The sequence below is a fragment of the Jaculus jaculus genome, chromosome 1, assembly GCF_020740685.1.
Source record: "Jaculus jaculus isolate mJacJac1 chromosome 1, mJacJac1.mat.Y.cur, whole genome shotgun sequence".
NCBI classification, from domain to species: domain Eukaryota; kingdom Metazoa; phylum Chordata; class Mammalia; order Rodentia; family Dipodidae; genus Jaculus; species Jaculus jaculus.
In genome coordinates this window covers 173746304-173762439 of record NC_059102.1, presented here as the reverse complement: position 1 = coordinate 173762439, position 16136 = coordinate 173746304, and the positions used below count along the sequence as shown (strand labels likewise).

At 36.7% G+C, this 16136-nt stretch overlaps 1 protein-coding gene across 1 annotated transcript; it reads right to left on the bottom strand.

The window, feature by feature from the left end:
• Positions 1 to 2172: 2172 nt before the first annotated feature.
• LOC101594022 (olfactory receptor 10AG1-like) lies at positions 2173 to 6845 on the bottom strand. Its single transcript, XM_045141670.1, has 2 exons — positions 5893 to 6845; positions 2173 to 2275 (listed from the first exon to the last, which is right to left on the bottom strand). Exons 1-2 carry the CDS (start codon positions 6843 to 6845, stop codon positions 2173 to 2175), a joined length of 1056 nt encoding a protein of 351 aa, XP_044997605.1.
• Positions 6846 to 16136: the final 9291 nt, after the last annotated feature.

Sequence of the window (16136 nt, the reverse complement as noted above, 5' to 3'; positions counted from 1 at the left end):
CAAAATGCATCTGTTTTTGAGTCCAAAAGTTTATAAGAATTACAAAAAGAATTTAAAAGAAACAGGTTTCTCTGAGAGAAAAATATAGAAATATACAAGAGTCATGACTTGTTGGTCGGTGTCTGCTCTGAAAATAAGGCTTTCATTTCTATCATTTACAGAATTTTTAGGAAGAAAAATAGCTTAACAAAGTAATTTTGATAGCTAAATATTTCAGCCTGTGAAAAATCATCATGCATTGATTAAACATAATATTTTGAAAAGGTTCAAGTTATTATTTAAGCAAGATTTATTTCTGATAGTTTACTTTTGACTGTGATAATAGTAAAAGTGCCTGTTTATCCTTTGGATGTACATTTCATTAAGTAAACCTGTTCAAATAATTAACATATGACTATTTTTATTTCCACAGTCTACCATTTTAAATTATAGATCAGTCCAAAAGCATATATAACATACAATAGCAATTAACATATTAATCCTAAGCATATGAAAATGATTAGATGTTACAAACATTGACACACTGTAAATGAGACAATGACATAAATCCTTTTTTATTTCATTATATTGGTCAATGAAGGAAAAATGATGAAAGAAACAGAAGAATATGAAGAACCATACTGGTTTAAATACACTAAGAAGTGTCTCTGGTGGATATCCAGCCAAGGCTTGGACCTGTCTTACAAACTCTAGGAATTGGGCTGGAGAGATGGCTTAGTGGTTAAGTGCTTGCCTGTGAAGCCTAAGGACACTGGTTCGAGGCTCAATTCCCCAGGACCCACATGAGCCAGATGCACAAGGGGGCTCATGCTTCTGGAGTTCGTTTGCAGTGGCTGGAGGCCCTGGCACATCCATTCTCTCTCTCTCTCTCTCTCTCTCTATCTACCTCTTTCTCTCTCTGTCACTCTCAAATAAATAAATAAAAATGAACAAAAACAATTAAAAAAAAAAACTCTAGGAATTGGCTTCCCCTAACAATTTTCTTAGGCTAGAATTAAATATTTTTTCCCACAATCTCCAGACAAGCCATTGACCCATCAAGATTTCATCAGTGGAAACCAAAGTTCAGAAACTAGACATCCTGCCTCTGCCAGAGTTATGACCTTTAAAAACAGATGATAAATTTACAGCATTTTATGTTGCTTGGTCTCTGATAACTTTTCATAAGTGTAAATACAGCTGGGCTGGAGAGATGGCTTAGAAGGTAAGACACTTGCCTGTGAAGCCTAAGAACTAATGTTCAAATCTCCAGGTTGCATGTAGCCACACAGTGATGCAAGTGCACAATGTTACACATATGCACAAGGGGTGCATGCATCTGGAGTTAGTTGATAGGGGCTAAAACCCCTGGAGTGCCCATTCTCTCTCTCAAAATGAATTGTAAATAATTAATAAAAATAAAATACTACTGCAAATATTAAGAAGGTCTGGAATGTATTCATTCTCTTTGTATATATAGAATTAATTTACTTCTAAAAAATTACGTTTTTGACCCGGAGAGATGGCTTACTGGTTAAGGACCTTGTCTGTAAAGCATAGGGACCCATGTTTGGCTCTCTTCATAGTAAGCTAGACAAACAAGGTGACGCAAGTGCGGAAGCCCACCCGTGAGCACAAAAGGGCAGACATGTCTGGATTTCAATCTCAGTAGCCAGAGGTCTTGGAGCTCCAACACTATCTGTCTCCCTCTACTACTCTTACTTTTTCAGAAAAACATGTCAGTCTGTTGGACTTGCCTCACAAATATTACATTTTCACTAGCACTGGGAAGATTTCTCAGTGGTTAAAGAAGCTCATGTCCCTAAAGCCTTCTTATCTGAGTTTAATTTCTAGTACCCATAAGAGGCCAGAGTTGCTAGTTGGGCCTTCCATGTGACAAAACAACAAGAGTCCCTATATCAAAACAGGTGGAAGGAGGGCTAGATAGCTGGATTAGTGGTTAAGGCACTTGCCTGAGAAGCCTAAGGACCCAGGTTCAATTCCCCAGAAATCCAAAATTGTCTTACTACTTGTCCACGTGAGTGGTAGCACACATATGTCCATACACCTACACACACAAACATATTCTACTTTTATATCATGGAAGATTGACAGGTAGAGAAATCTAGTTTCTTCCTTTCAAAGTAATAGTTGTGAGATTTATTATATTATGTGAATCTTTGAAACATTACTTTAGTGAAAACTGTATCTTCTTAAATTGTGGTTAGCAACATCCCCTGTGGATCTGATAATATGCATAAAACCTAAGATTAGGTTAAACCTAAGAGACAAGGTTGTTTGTATCCCCTTAATATCTTAGCCTTCTAGAAGCCAAGATTCCTTGCAAAATCCATGATTTCATACAAGACTTTATTATCGTGAGGGAAAAGGAAGGCTGTATTTTTCTATCATTTGGCATTTTTCTGTATATAAGTAGTTTTTAATTTTAATTTACTTTAATGGACTTTTTCAACCTTAACATAAAACTTCTGTGAGAACACTCTGTGTTCTGCTTAATGATTTGTTCTATGATATGTCCTGCTGTATTCATTCTCCTTAAGAGTTATTTGTCTGTTTGTACTCTTTTATGGATTCTCTTCTAATTCAGTGAGGATCATCATTGCAATTCTGACTGGGATTGCATTGAATTTGTAGGCTGCTTTGGGGATAGCCCATTTATACAACATTAATTCTGCCAATCCAGGGGCATGGGAGGCCTTTTCATACTCTAGTATCCCTTTTGATTTCTTTTCTCAGTTTAATTATGTTGAATCACTCAAATTCCTTTTCTGAATCAATGGAGATGAATGGTTGATTTCTGTACATTAATTTTTGCATGGCATATTTAGTTTATTGATTTACATATTTGAATCAACCTCCAATTTGTATTTCTCCATCAAGTATGAATGATAATGTTGCTAGCTACTCTACATCTAGTTGGAAAGTTTAGTTTCAGAGCTTGGAGGACATCATTCCATTATTTTTTTCCTGACTGGTTATAAAAAGTTGAGGTTAGGGCTGGAGAGATGGCTTAGCGGTTAAGCGCTTGCCTGTGAAGCCTAAGGACCCCGGTTCGAGGCTCGGTTCCCCAGGTCCCACGTTAGCCAGATGCACAAGGGGGCGCATGCGTCTGGAGTTCGTTTGCAGTGGCTGGAAGCCCTGGCGTGCCCATTCTCTCTCTCTCCCTCTATGTGTCTTTCTCTCTGTGTCTGGTGCTCTCAAATAAATAATAAAAAAAAAATTTAAAAAAAAAGTTGAGGTTATTCTAACATTTCTGCCTGTAGTAGTTACCTTCTCATTGCTAAAACAATACACTCCTGCCTGAGGTACCCTGACACTTAGGCCAGGTGCAGTGAAGCCCCCTGTGCTGTGATGTTACAACTCCCAGAGTTAGGATATTCCGTGGTCTGGAAATCCCGCCCACCTGTGTATCTTACTGTACTGGTGGTACTGGTTGTATTGAAATACCCTGAGATGGCAGGGCAGAGCCGCTACCTTCTCCTGCTGGAAGACACCAGCTCAGGTTTTCCAAAGACAGAAACACTCAGATCCTTGCACCTAACTTATCCTTGCCTGCACCCCCCACCCCCCGGCACAGTGTCCTCATCTCCATATCCCTGAGCTCTGCCTCAACATTCACACAAAGAGACCACTGATATGGGAACTACGGTGGGATGATTCAAGACCCTCCTTTTGCAGATATAGCCAGGGCTCCTGGGAGATGGCTGGGGCTTGTCTTCAGAGAACTGCATTTTTTTTTTTTTTTTTTTTTTGGTGTGCCAGGGGATGGCAGATGGGCAGCTTTGGTCAATCTCAATTGTTTCAGGATTATTTCCTGACAGGCACCTCTGTGGTTGATCTTCTGAATGTCTTGTAGAATTTTTGTGTCCCTCTTTAGAATTGTGGCTGGCTAGGGTGTATTAGTAGGAAAACAAGGGGTTCCTGCTTGTAATCAAATATCTTCTGCTGAGGTGCAGCCACCATTGACCATTCATATGGGAATTTGCTAACTATCAGCCAATTTAGGACATGAATTTGATATTACTTTAGATCTCTTAAAGTTTCTATCTCCCTAAGTGGTACCAACATAGGGAGTGAGTCATTACTACAATGGCTTAGAGGACATTTAAGATAACATGGTAATGAGTGTTTTATTTTATAACTTTCATGGAAGAAATTTCAACACAGTCATGGATAGTTTTAATAAGATAATCCAATTATGTAAACCATAAATGTTGTATAATATCTATATCAGTACCTCATAGTTTATAGTATAATTTATACTAATTTAAAAATAAGTAAACCTGAATAATGATTAAATGATCATTTGCTAAAAATGGTCCATACGGTATCACTGAGATGTATGATTACTACATATGCATTTACGGTATAAAGAATACACATTTTAGAGCCGGGCATGGTGGCGCACGCCTTTAATCCCAGCACTCGGGAGGCAGAGGTAGGAGGATTGCCGTGAGTTCGAGGCCACCCTGAGACTCCATAGTGAATTCCAGGTCAGCCTGGGCTAGCGTGAGACCCTACCTCGAAAAACCAAAAAAAAAAAAAAAAAAAAAAAGAATACACATTTTATAAGCTCAGAGAAATCTGTGATTATTAGTTTTTCCTCTTTTTCTTTATGACACAGGGAACTACTATTTTTTTTTAAATCTCTGTGTCTCTATTACTCCCTCTTTCCCTCGTTCCTTCCCTCCTTTCCTTTCTCTTGGCTCTTCCTGGCCTTATGCCTAGCATGCAGAATTAATTTTCACCAAAAGTGATACTGAGGAACAATTTTGCTCTTTAAAGATGAAGTACTTAGACCACTGTTTTTGCAATAAACCTCAGCTCATTAGCATTGGTAACCTCTAGCGATTTCTCCTTATAATGACATACAATCATATAGAAATCAGAAATTCCAACATTATTTATTTAATTTTCTTCATTAAACAAACCTGAATTGTTCTAGAAACAAAAACATATTGCCCTGATTTTTAGATGGCTTGAAAGAATCAGGAGATGATAGAACATGTGGACATGATGAGAAATGCCTCTAATCATAGACCTTCAGAAGCTCATATAATAGGATTGGTTGAAAGTTTGATGACAGCCTGGCCTACATATCAAGTTGAAGTTCTGTCTGAGTTTTAGTGTGAGGTTCTAGCTGTTTGTAAATAAGCAAACCTATTAATAAAAAATAATAGAATGCTTCTGTCCAATTAAAATTTCTGTAAAGTTTTCAAAGGCATAAAGCAAATTTTAAATTTTTAAGGAAAATTAAACTGGCCTCAATAAAAATGTGGGTAATCTGTTAAGACTTAGCATGTGATAGATAAAATAGATAGACCTACCAATCCTCCTGGGAACAGAAAAGATGTTTGTTATCTTCAACAGAATCGGCTAGTAAACATTAGAAATAACAGAAAGTAAATATACAACAGATCATTTATATATTGTTAAAGAAACAACAAAGAATGTTAATGGCTTTATAAACATCATTAAGCTCATTAGATGAAATTCACATCTTAAAATCTGCAACTATTATACTTGCTCAACATAATAAAACATATCTGTATTCCTCCTGACTTGAAAAAAAGATCATTTCTATTATACGTTCTTCTCTCTGATGTCTTTGCTATGATTTTGTGCAGAATGTTAATTGATTAGATAGCTGAGGAAGAATAAATGGGGCTTGTTTTACATTGTTTTGTGGTTTATGTAGAAACCCACAGGAGAGCAGACCTCTGAAACAATACAGTCATTTTCTGGCACACCGTGGAAGAACACTTTTAATCAATTTGCACAACTGTCACATCTTTGAGAACACAGTGTCCATAAAAAGGATTGAATCATTAGGTCATCTACATATTTATGACAATATAGTTGTATCAGAATGCTAACACCCTGGGAAAGAATTTTCTCAGTGCTTGAGTGACATCCTTGTTCCTGAGGCTATATATCATAGGATTGAACATTGGGGTTAAAATAGTATAGAATAGAGAGAGTAGTTTGTCTGTTCCTTCATACTGATTGGATTTGGTGTTTAAGTAGGAGACAGAGGCTGATCCATAGAACAAAAAGACAACTATAAGGTGAGAGGAGCATGTGGAAAAGGCTTTGCTCCTTCCTGTGTTTGATGGTAATTTGAGGACGGTTGAGATTATTTGGCTGTAGGATCCAAGGATTAACAGGAAAGGAACAGTGACAAACAACACAGCGAATACATAGACAACCATCTCATTCACAAAGATGTCTCCACAGGCCAGCTTGAGCATGGGGGGAATGTCACAGAAGAAATGATTTATTTGGTGAGATTCACAGAAGGGCAGAGAGAAAATCTGGAACGTCTGCCCTACCTGAACTGGAATTCCACCAACCCAAGAGCCAACCACCAGCTGGGTGCACACCTTGTGGCACATGACAAGAGGATAATGCAGAGGGTTACAGATGGCCACATAGCGGTCATAGGCCATCACAGCCAGGAGGAAGCACTCTGTGGCCCCTAGCACAAGGAAGAAGCACATTTGTGCAGCACAGGCCAAATAAGAAATGTTTCCTTTCAGAGTCCAAAGATCCATGAGCATTCTAGGAATAGTAACAGACACATAACATATTTCCAAGAAAGAAAAATTGCTGATAAAGAAATACATGGGGGTCTGGAGGCTAGGCTCTAGTCTTGTTAACAGAATAATGATACCATTCCCCAACAGGATAATCACATAGATGACTAAGAATATTCCAAAGAGAAACCAGTGTAATTTGGGAATATCAGAAAATCCCAAGAGAACAAATTCCACTGGTTTTGAGAGGTTTGTTTCTGTAATCCTCAAGTTGTTTTCTTTCTGTAGCTCTATAGCTGTGGACTGCATTGTCCTCCTTTAAAAACAGAATAGGATGTGAGGTTGGTCTTCATAAATTCTTAATTTTTTTTACTGAATCTTACAGTTTGTGCTTCTAGTAGATTGGACGAGAAACCAGGAACAAAATTTCATGTGACAAAAAAAATCTGTATAAAAGTAAAAACAGTTTTAAAAATTAGTTAAAATTGTATCATTGTAGTCTAATTACATTAGTGATTTCCACTGAGGCCTAGATATTTATAATCAACTTGTAATATTGGAAGGTTAGCACACATAACTTTGTCAGGTAGTTACTCTGAATTATTTCTTCTCCAGTCACTCCATTGCCCCTTTTCCTACCCCTAGGATTTGTTCAACTTCCCTATTTAGTAAAGTGTTTAAACGTTCCAAATATTATTTGTCCTTAAAAATCAAATTTATCTCCAAATTCTTATGTACTTTATGTACCATTTATTTCCACATAAAGTTATAATCTCCCAACTCATATTAAACTAGGCAATACAGTTTGGATTTGTCTGTAATTGTTTGAATATAATTCTTTATTCTCTTTCCATTTGTATGGGATTTATGCCTCCTTGTGTAAACTACTGAGATCTTGAATTAATTTATAGGTTCTTTTTAAATCACTATCTCCTTTATGAAAACAAAGCTCTGATTACTATTTTGTATGACAGCAATCAATTCCATTCATTTATTGTAACTTCAAAGTCTATCTACCAAATATATTCATCTTTATCTCTTTAATCATGTATAATCAAAGCTTCAACATCAATCAGTTGTTTCTAATCACTTCTAATCCATTCCCATTCACATGAAATAAAATGTGGCTGTGGACACCAGTAATACCAACATTCAGGTAGTTAAGGCAGAAGGATTGCTGCAAGTTCAAGCCCAGCATGGACTACACATAAAAGCTTTGTCTCCAAAAACTAATTAACTAAATAATTAACTGACTAGATAGATGGTAGATACATAGATAGATAAATAGATACATAGACAGATGATAGATATACAGGTGGATAGATACATAAATAATATGTGTTTTAAAATGAATAAAAGTCAATTTTTCAGGTCATATGTTATTAATTTCAATTTTGTGTCTTTTTTGTATCCCTTTGTAGGATATAATGAATTATAGAGAACCCATTATTTAAAGATAATCAATATTTTATGAATTTCACTTTTCTTTGAAAGACATAGATATGAAATTCAATAAAATGTCAACTCCTAGGTCCTAAGCTGATTACGTACTATTTGCTGTGTGTTCTTACCATGCTTTGTATTAAGGCAGTTTTCTTAAAACTCTGAAAATAGAATCTTGTAAGTAGAAGTCATTGTTTCAAATATACTCATTCACTTTTGCACACTTTCTGTTTTGGCAAACATTGTTTCCTTTCACTGTTTTATTTTTACATTTCAAAGTCTTCATTTTCTCTTTTGCTTGTCTTATTGAGGATTTTTCTTTAGCTTGATAAACAAAGAACCTACATAGATCTATCACATGAATGAAGTACATGGCTAAGAAATACCATCTGAAGAATGGAAATTGGTATATGAAATTTTCCTAGCCTAATGCGATCAAAATTACCTATATGCAGTAGAGTTTTTTTTTTTTATTACCTTGGTAATAAAGAACTAAGTAGGTACATCTTGGTTTCATGTCCACATAGCTACTACCAGAATAGGTGAAGAGCACTAAGAGAAAACTTACTCAAGTGTGCTTGCAAACACCTCCCAGTATGTCTAGCACATAGCCAGGCTGTCATAAAAGGTAATAGTATTCCCCATTATCAGTGCTCCCTGCCACTGTTCACGTGCTTTCATATCTTTTCTGCACTTGACATTATGAAACACATTTCATCATTTAGAGAATCCAGACTAGGTGAAGCTCCAGTATATTACTCTGTGGGTGATTTTTAATTACATTAATAGTAGAAATCATGATTAGAATAGGTTACTGTATGAGGAAATCCTAATAAAATGTGCACCAAGAGAATATGTAAGCATAAAATTCAATTTTAAAGAAAAAATTCTATACTTTATTTCCATATGTTGGATAAAAGAAATCATACTTCTAACATAACAGTCATTTTGCATTTATTTATTTATTTTTGACTTTTTTTTTTGAGGTAGAGTCTCCCTCTAGCCAAGGCTGGCCTGGAATTCACTATGTAGTCTCAGGGTGGCCTTGAATACACTCAGTTGCTCCCATCTCTACCCCCCTGAGCTCTGGGATTAAAGGCATGCACCACCACACCAGGTGCATTCATTTTTGTACAAATTGGTATTTGTCTTTCCTTTTGCCAAAATTAAATATCTTCATAAAACATGTAAACAATAGTTGTATAAAAAGTTTAGGAGATGTAGCCACATGTTATTCAAGTGCTTCCAAAATTGTGGTCATATTTGATTTTGATAATGTAAGACCAACACAATATGAATCAACTAATAAACCAGTTATTACTTATTAGTTATAGATATAGAGATTTGGAAGAAACTTTATGCTTTTCCTACTAAAGAATAATATATAAATGTAGGCTATTACCTCACAGAATAACGTTATTTACAATGGCATTTCTTTAGTTATCAGTACAGCGACATGTGTTTTCATCACACTAAATAGAATATTCTTTGAATTTCTTTACATACTTCAAAATAAAATTAGCCTTGTTAGCATCATTGCAAGAAACAAACTGATTAGAACTTAATATATTACAGATGACTAAACCATATTAATTAAAATTTTTAGTTCAGAAGGGAAGAACATACAGGCATAATAAAATAGCAAATCAATTTAAGACTAATACAATGAATTCATGATTTCAAATGTTTGATATTACTTATCCAATCATGGTGCACAAATTAAAAGTCTTGGAAGAGAATGTCACACTTCTCACTTTACCTTTCCTTTTTGCTAAACTTGCTTCTTTTTCATTAAAACTTTAGTATTTTTAAAACATTTAAATAAGAGCTTATATCACAATGAAATAAAAACTCGACTTGTGTTCTAAACAGTCTGTGCTCTTTATAGAGGAAATGCTGGATTCTGTCCAGTGAGGATACTTAATCCCTCTAGTCATACATAAGTTGCTACTTAACTACCAGAATTTATAATTAATTTGGTGTGTTTTTCCAAACAGTTCTTACACAACCAATTTTCTGTAGTCTCTCCATGGAGTGTAATTTCATGGATTGGACTTTTCCAGGTACATGTACAGCAGATGGGTGCCCTAGCAGGGTAAACATTTTTAGGTGTCAGATATTGCCCTATTTGGTAATATTCACATTCTTGATATTTTATTTGATTTTTTACTTTTAAATTTTTGTTAATAAAATTTATCAGCAAGTTATGATTCCTATTAACTTCAGAGAAAAAAAAATTCTAGTTTGATTTTTAATCTTTGGAAGGTGCTAGTTTGCTTTGTAGATTAGACATCTGAAGTTGTAGGTTAACACATGAAGACAAAGGATTTTGTCATTGAGAAACTATTGCTTTGTTCAGACTATATTGCCTCAGCTCCTTGGAAATGATTATTTCATTAATTAATTAGTCTCATCAAAATGGCCAATAATAAGTAAAATCCAACTGTTTAAAATATCTATTACTATAACATTTGATAATTTAATGTTCTTTTACTTTTACCTGTGTGCTTTATGGTTAAAAATGGTTCTAGACTGGTTGACTGCTGTCTACTCTGTTGAGATACGCTTCCGTGTCAGCATGTGATTGCTTCAGTGATAATGTAATTTTTTATAGATAATTTTCATCCTTGAACATAATGAAATTTGGTCCTAATACCTCCTTATTACTCTATTTTGTCTACCTTCCATCACCCCCATTCTACTGAATGTCCTCTGATTTCCAAGTAGTCTTTCTATTTTGACATCTTATTCTTACCCTCCTCAACTATCTATGTCAAAATGTTGATAGTTCAATATTGCAAAGTACTTGTAGAGTTAATGACATTCACTGTAAAATCATGAAAATCTCTTCATATCCAAATGATAGTGCTCCAAATTACTTGCTCTTTACTCCCTTTTCTGTGATGTCCTCTGAACCTGGGGGCCAGTTATAGAGCTATTTCTTTTAGCTATAACTTCTCAATACCTCTTATTTTCAGCATTTTAATGCAATTTGAATCCTCAGTATACATATCCATCTCAAAAAGGAAGCTTTTTGATGAGCACTGAAAGCATTACTAATGATATTTCTGTCACCTTGGCTACAATATTACCTGAGCCTTGGTAGGTGTGATAAAGATACCTTGTCCAGTTCCTAGAACTGGACTGTTACTTTTCACCAACATAACAAGTCTTGGGACTCTCCAGTAGACACTACCACCTGCAGTATGAAGCGTCTGTAAGCAAAAGTGAGAAGAGCTATAATATATGGGCATAAAAAGAGAGCAATTTCACAGGTATAACATATCCATCTAGACAAATAGCATTAGTAACTTTCCCCACCTAGGGAATACTTGAAGCACTGAAAAGCAGTGGAAAAAGTGAAGACTATTATCTTGTTCCAGATATTAGTGTTAGTGGAAATACTTCAATTTTTTGTCTAGTTAGTATGATATAGTCTTTGTTCTTTTGAGGTATCTTCCCTCCATTCCCTTTCTCTCCAAGATTTCTTTTTCACCCAAAGGCAACAACATGATGGAGCCTATCTTTGGATTCCCCTGTTAGTCTGTGTCATTTGCCTGGGAAATTGAGATTATTAGCATTCAGAATTAGTATTGAAAAGTGTGTGCTAATTCCTGTTATAAAAATGATGTTGTGGAGTTTGGTGCTTTTCTTAGTCTTCATTTGCTTAACTTTTTTTGATTCATTTCCTTCTAGATTTAGTTATTGTAGAAGACAACATCAAGATGCTAGGATAAACCTCCAAACTAGACATAGATATGATAAGAAAAGATTTATTGATGCATAAAGATAGAGAGGAAGTTCCAAAATGGTATAAGTTGGCCCACTTTCACAGTTCAAGGAGAGAAAGAAAAGCAACCACCACCATCAGCATCATAAGCAAGCACTCTTCAGGAACTCAGGTAGAACTCCAGTTCTTGGTCTACCCCCATGCCTTAGTGCTGGACTCTAGGAGCTGTCCACAGTGACACCAAGTTATAAGCTTCAGTAAAAGTCCTGTATTGCCTGGGGGACATCCATTCAAACTACCACAGTTATTATTTAGTTTTCTTCCTCAATAGCCTCTTAAATGTATGCATTCTTTGCAATGTGAAGTGTTTATCCAGTGTTTTCTGCAGGGCTTTCTCAGTGCTCATATATTCATTTAGTCTGCTTTTAATATGAAAAGATTTTCTCCTACTTTGGAAGATAACTTTGGTGAGTCTAGAAGTTTGAGTTAGAAGATGAGGTTTCATATTATATTTTACTTTTTATTTTTTTATTTTATTTTATTTATTTATTTTTTAGCATCACGGAAGTTTTATTTGGATGTGGATTTTAAACTATCAATACAAATGCCAAGATACTACACAAAACATCCACAGTAACTTTTCCATTTTTTTGGAATTTTCACAAACATTTCCTACATAATCCAACATGTAACAGAAATGGTACATTTTTCTTTTATTTTGCATACAATGGAAAAACAAGTATTTATATATATACAAATTTTTACTAATTTTACTAATTTTACAAATTTTAACTAATAAAAACTAGGCAGATTGACAGTTTAAGTCTATAAGTGAGAAATTACTTAACAAAAATAATGAGAATTTACTCAGCATCAGCCACTTCCACAACCAAATGTTATTCTGATAAAACTTGCTGAAAACAAGCTCTTCTGGCTTTTAGAGTTTCCATTGAAAATTAGGTGTCATTCTAATGAATTTGCCTTTATACATGACAAGATGTTGCTCTCTTGTAGCTTTCAGTACCCTTTCCTTGTATTTAGTATTTTGACTATAATATGATGTGAATAATTCCTTTTCTGGCTCTATCTATTTGGTGGAATCCATGCCTATATTACTTGGATGGTCATCTCCTTCCTTAGATTTTTGAAACATATAATCTAGTTTTTTTTTTTATTTACTTTTATTTATTTTAGAGAGAGAAAAAAGGGGAAGGAGGAGAATGGGCATGTCAGGGCCTCCAGTCACTGCAGACAAATTCCTGCAACATGCATCAACTTGTGCATCCAGCTTACATGTGGGTACTGGGAGTCAACCCCTGGTCCATAAGATTCTCAGACAAGTACCTTATCCACTGAGCCACTCCCCAGCCCTAAAAATTAACTATTTTTGTTACTGATGGCACGTGAAAGAGCAGCTTTCCCTTAGTGTATTGAGGTAGAGGGGATGATAATACCTTTCAGTGAAAGGGGCATCAGTAAGATGAATTGATGAAATGTCTGCAATCAGGGCATGATATCTGACATGTGGGTTTACAGTACTGTTATAGTCCACGATGTGGACTTCTGTAGAAGAAAAGGGCCCAGTAATAAACTTGGGATATTGTTCCATACATTTTTTGAGGCAGGTAGTATTTCCTTGGTTTGGTACTTGCTTGCAAACATAATTCTTTTATGTCGTAGTTCATTATCCAATATGGAGTAGATGTCTACTATAAGAAACACAAACAAGATAAGATGATGGTTTCAGAACACCAAGACTGGATGCTGTTTTCTGTCTGAATTAATATGAGCATGTCCACGTGTGTGTGCTGGGGGGGGGGGATGGTGCCCCTTGGAGGAGGTGTGCATACCCAGCAGATGTTCTTTAACTTTGTGGAGGAACTTTTGTGTGCTGGGGTCCCCAGCTGCTTCCCGTCTTGTCTCTCACACAAGCGCCGAAGTGTTGTAAGGACGGGACTCTCTACTAATGCTAGGCACTGAGAACATTCTTTTGTGATAGGGAGGAATTAATATGACGAGAAAACTAGTACCGTAAGAATTCCAGATTTCTTAAAAACTTTGGAGGTTGGGGAGATGGCTCAGAGGTTAAAGTCACTGGCTTGTGAAGGCCAGCAGTCCCAGGTTGATGGCCCAGTACCCACGTACAAGCTCCGTGCAGCGGGGGGGTGCCGTCTGGGGTTGTCTGCGGTAGCAGGGGTTCCTGGTGTGCCCATCCTATCTCTCTTTTTTTTTTCTTTAAATTTAATTTATTAGTTTTCTTTTCAGTAAATACAGGCAGTTTGGTACCATTATTTAGGCTCATCTGTGATCTACCCCCTCCCATTAGACCCTCCTTATTATTGAAAATGGGTCGTGCATTGTGGAGTTAGCCCCCAGTTATTAGTATGATAAATGTCTCTGAAAATCATGGCCCAACATGTAACTCTGACATTCTTTCCGCCCCCTCTTCCGCAAGATTTATAATCTAGTTTTATTAAAATATTTTCTATGACACTGACATAAAGTCCTTCTTCTTGAATGACCATAATTTGAACAGTGGTTCTTTGCAAGGTGACTCCAATTCTCTCACGTTCTACTTATACTTTTGTAAAAATGGCCATTGATTTTGACACCCTGATTTGTTTTCCCTCCCTCTTCTGCAAGCCCTGATGTTCTTCTGTCCTCAACATCGTCTATTCTATTGGCTTTCCAGAGAGCTTTTATTTGAGTTCTTGTATTTTTTCATTTTTTGTTTGCATGTTTTAGTATTTCTGTCTCTTTAATTTATTAACTTCCATTTACCTAATTTGGTTTTACAGTCTCATTTCATTACTTGATTATTTAGGGCCTCTTGGAATTCATTCAGACAATTCTTTTTGCCTTCTTGGTATGTATGGAATTCTTTCACTTGTTTGTTTGAGCCGTCTTGGATTACATTCAGTTGTTTATTCATTTACTGAATATATTTGCTGTGGAATTCTTCATCTGTAATCAATTCTCAGTAGCTATTATGGGAGGCGCCTACTATTAGACTGGGCAGTCTTGGTAGGGATGTGCTCTCATGTTTGTGTTCTTGTGTTGTGTTGGGACTTGTCTATCTACTGACATTCTGTTTTCCTTGTCAGTTATGCTGGGGCTCACAGAAGGTCATAGTATGGTCAGAGGATGGGCAAGAGCTAAGTGGAGTATTGGGATTACATATGACATGCTCATGTTAGCAATGGTGTGGAGGCTAAGTACCTATAGGTTGCAAAAGGCATTGTAGTAAGAAGCAGGATGATGTAAGTTCACCCACACACACTGAATGGGGGTGGTACAGCTACTTCTATAAGTGGGCAAAATGCAAGGGAAACAGTGCTCCAAATGGGGAACTCACTTTTCAGAAGATTGTCTCTACCAGGCTCTTGGGTGGGGCATCCAGACATGGGCAGTTTGGGGAGATCATTGAGCGATAAGAATTTCATCTGCCACAGCATGACTCTACTGGGCACCTAGAGAAACATGCAAATGGACCTGGGAATGGGAACTGAAAGAAAAGAAACTCAGGTGCAATAGTAGCTTCACTAGGCACTAGGAGAGACAGATCTTAGTGGTTCGTCTGAGTACAATTTTTATTGTGAAATGGTCAGGAGTCTATGGGGGCCAAGGGTAGAATGTGGTGGTTTGATTGTGTGGCCCCATACCCATAGACACAAGCATTTCTTTCTTTCTTTCTTTCTTTCTTTCTTTCTTTCTTTCTTTCTTTCTTTCTTTCTTTCTTTCTTTCTTTCTTTCTTTTTTTTTTATCAAGATTGAGCTTACAACTTGAGTCTCCAGTGGGCAGAGCGCTGCTGGGGAAGAGGTAGGTATATCACTGGGGAGAATCTTGTAGTTCAGCCTTTAGACATGTAAAGAGCAGTTGGTGCTCTAGCTGTTTGTTTGCTGGCTGTTTGGTAGTGTCTTCTCTTTAATCTATGTAAGACAGCTAGCTTCTGCCACTGCTAATGGTATTTCTCCTGGATTCTGTAAACCTGAAATAGACCCTTCCTTTCATAAGCTGCTTCTGGTTGGATGTGTGTTGCAGTCCGGTTCGCATTGCTGGTAGAAATCACCCAACCAAGAGCAGCTTCTGGGAAAAAGAGGTTTATTTGGCTTACAGGCTCGAGGGGAAGCTCCACGATGGCAGGGGAAAACGATGGCACGAGCAGAGGGTGGACATCACCCCCTGGCCAACATAAGATGGATCACAGCAACAGGAGGTGTGCCAAACACTGGCATGGGGAAACTGGCTATAAAGCCCTTAAGCCTGCCCCCAACAATACACTCCCTCCAGGAGGCATTAATTCCCAAATATCCATCAGCTGGGGAGCTAGCATTCACAACACCTAGGTTTATGGGGGACACCTGAATCAAACCACCACAATGTGTGTCCAGCCACATGTAGGTAACTGCAATATTCCATATGGCTC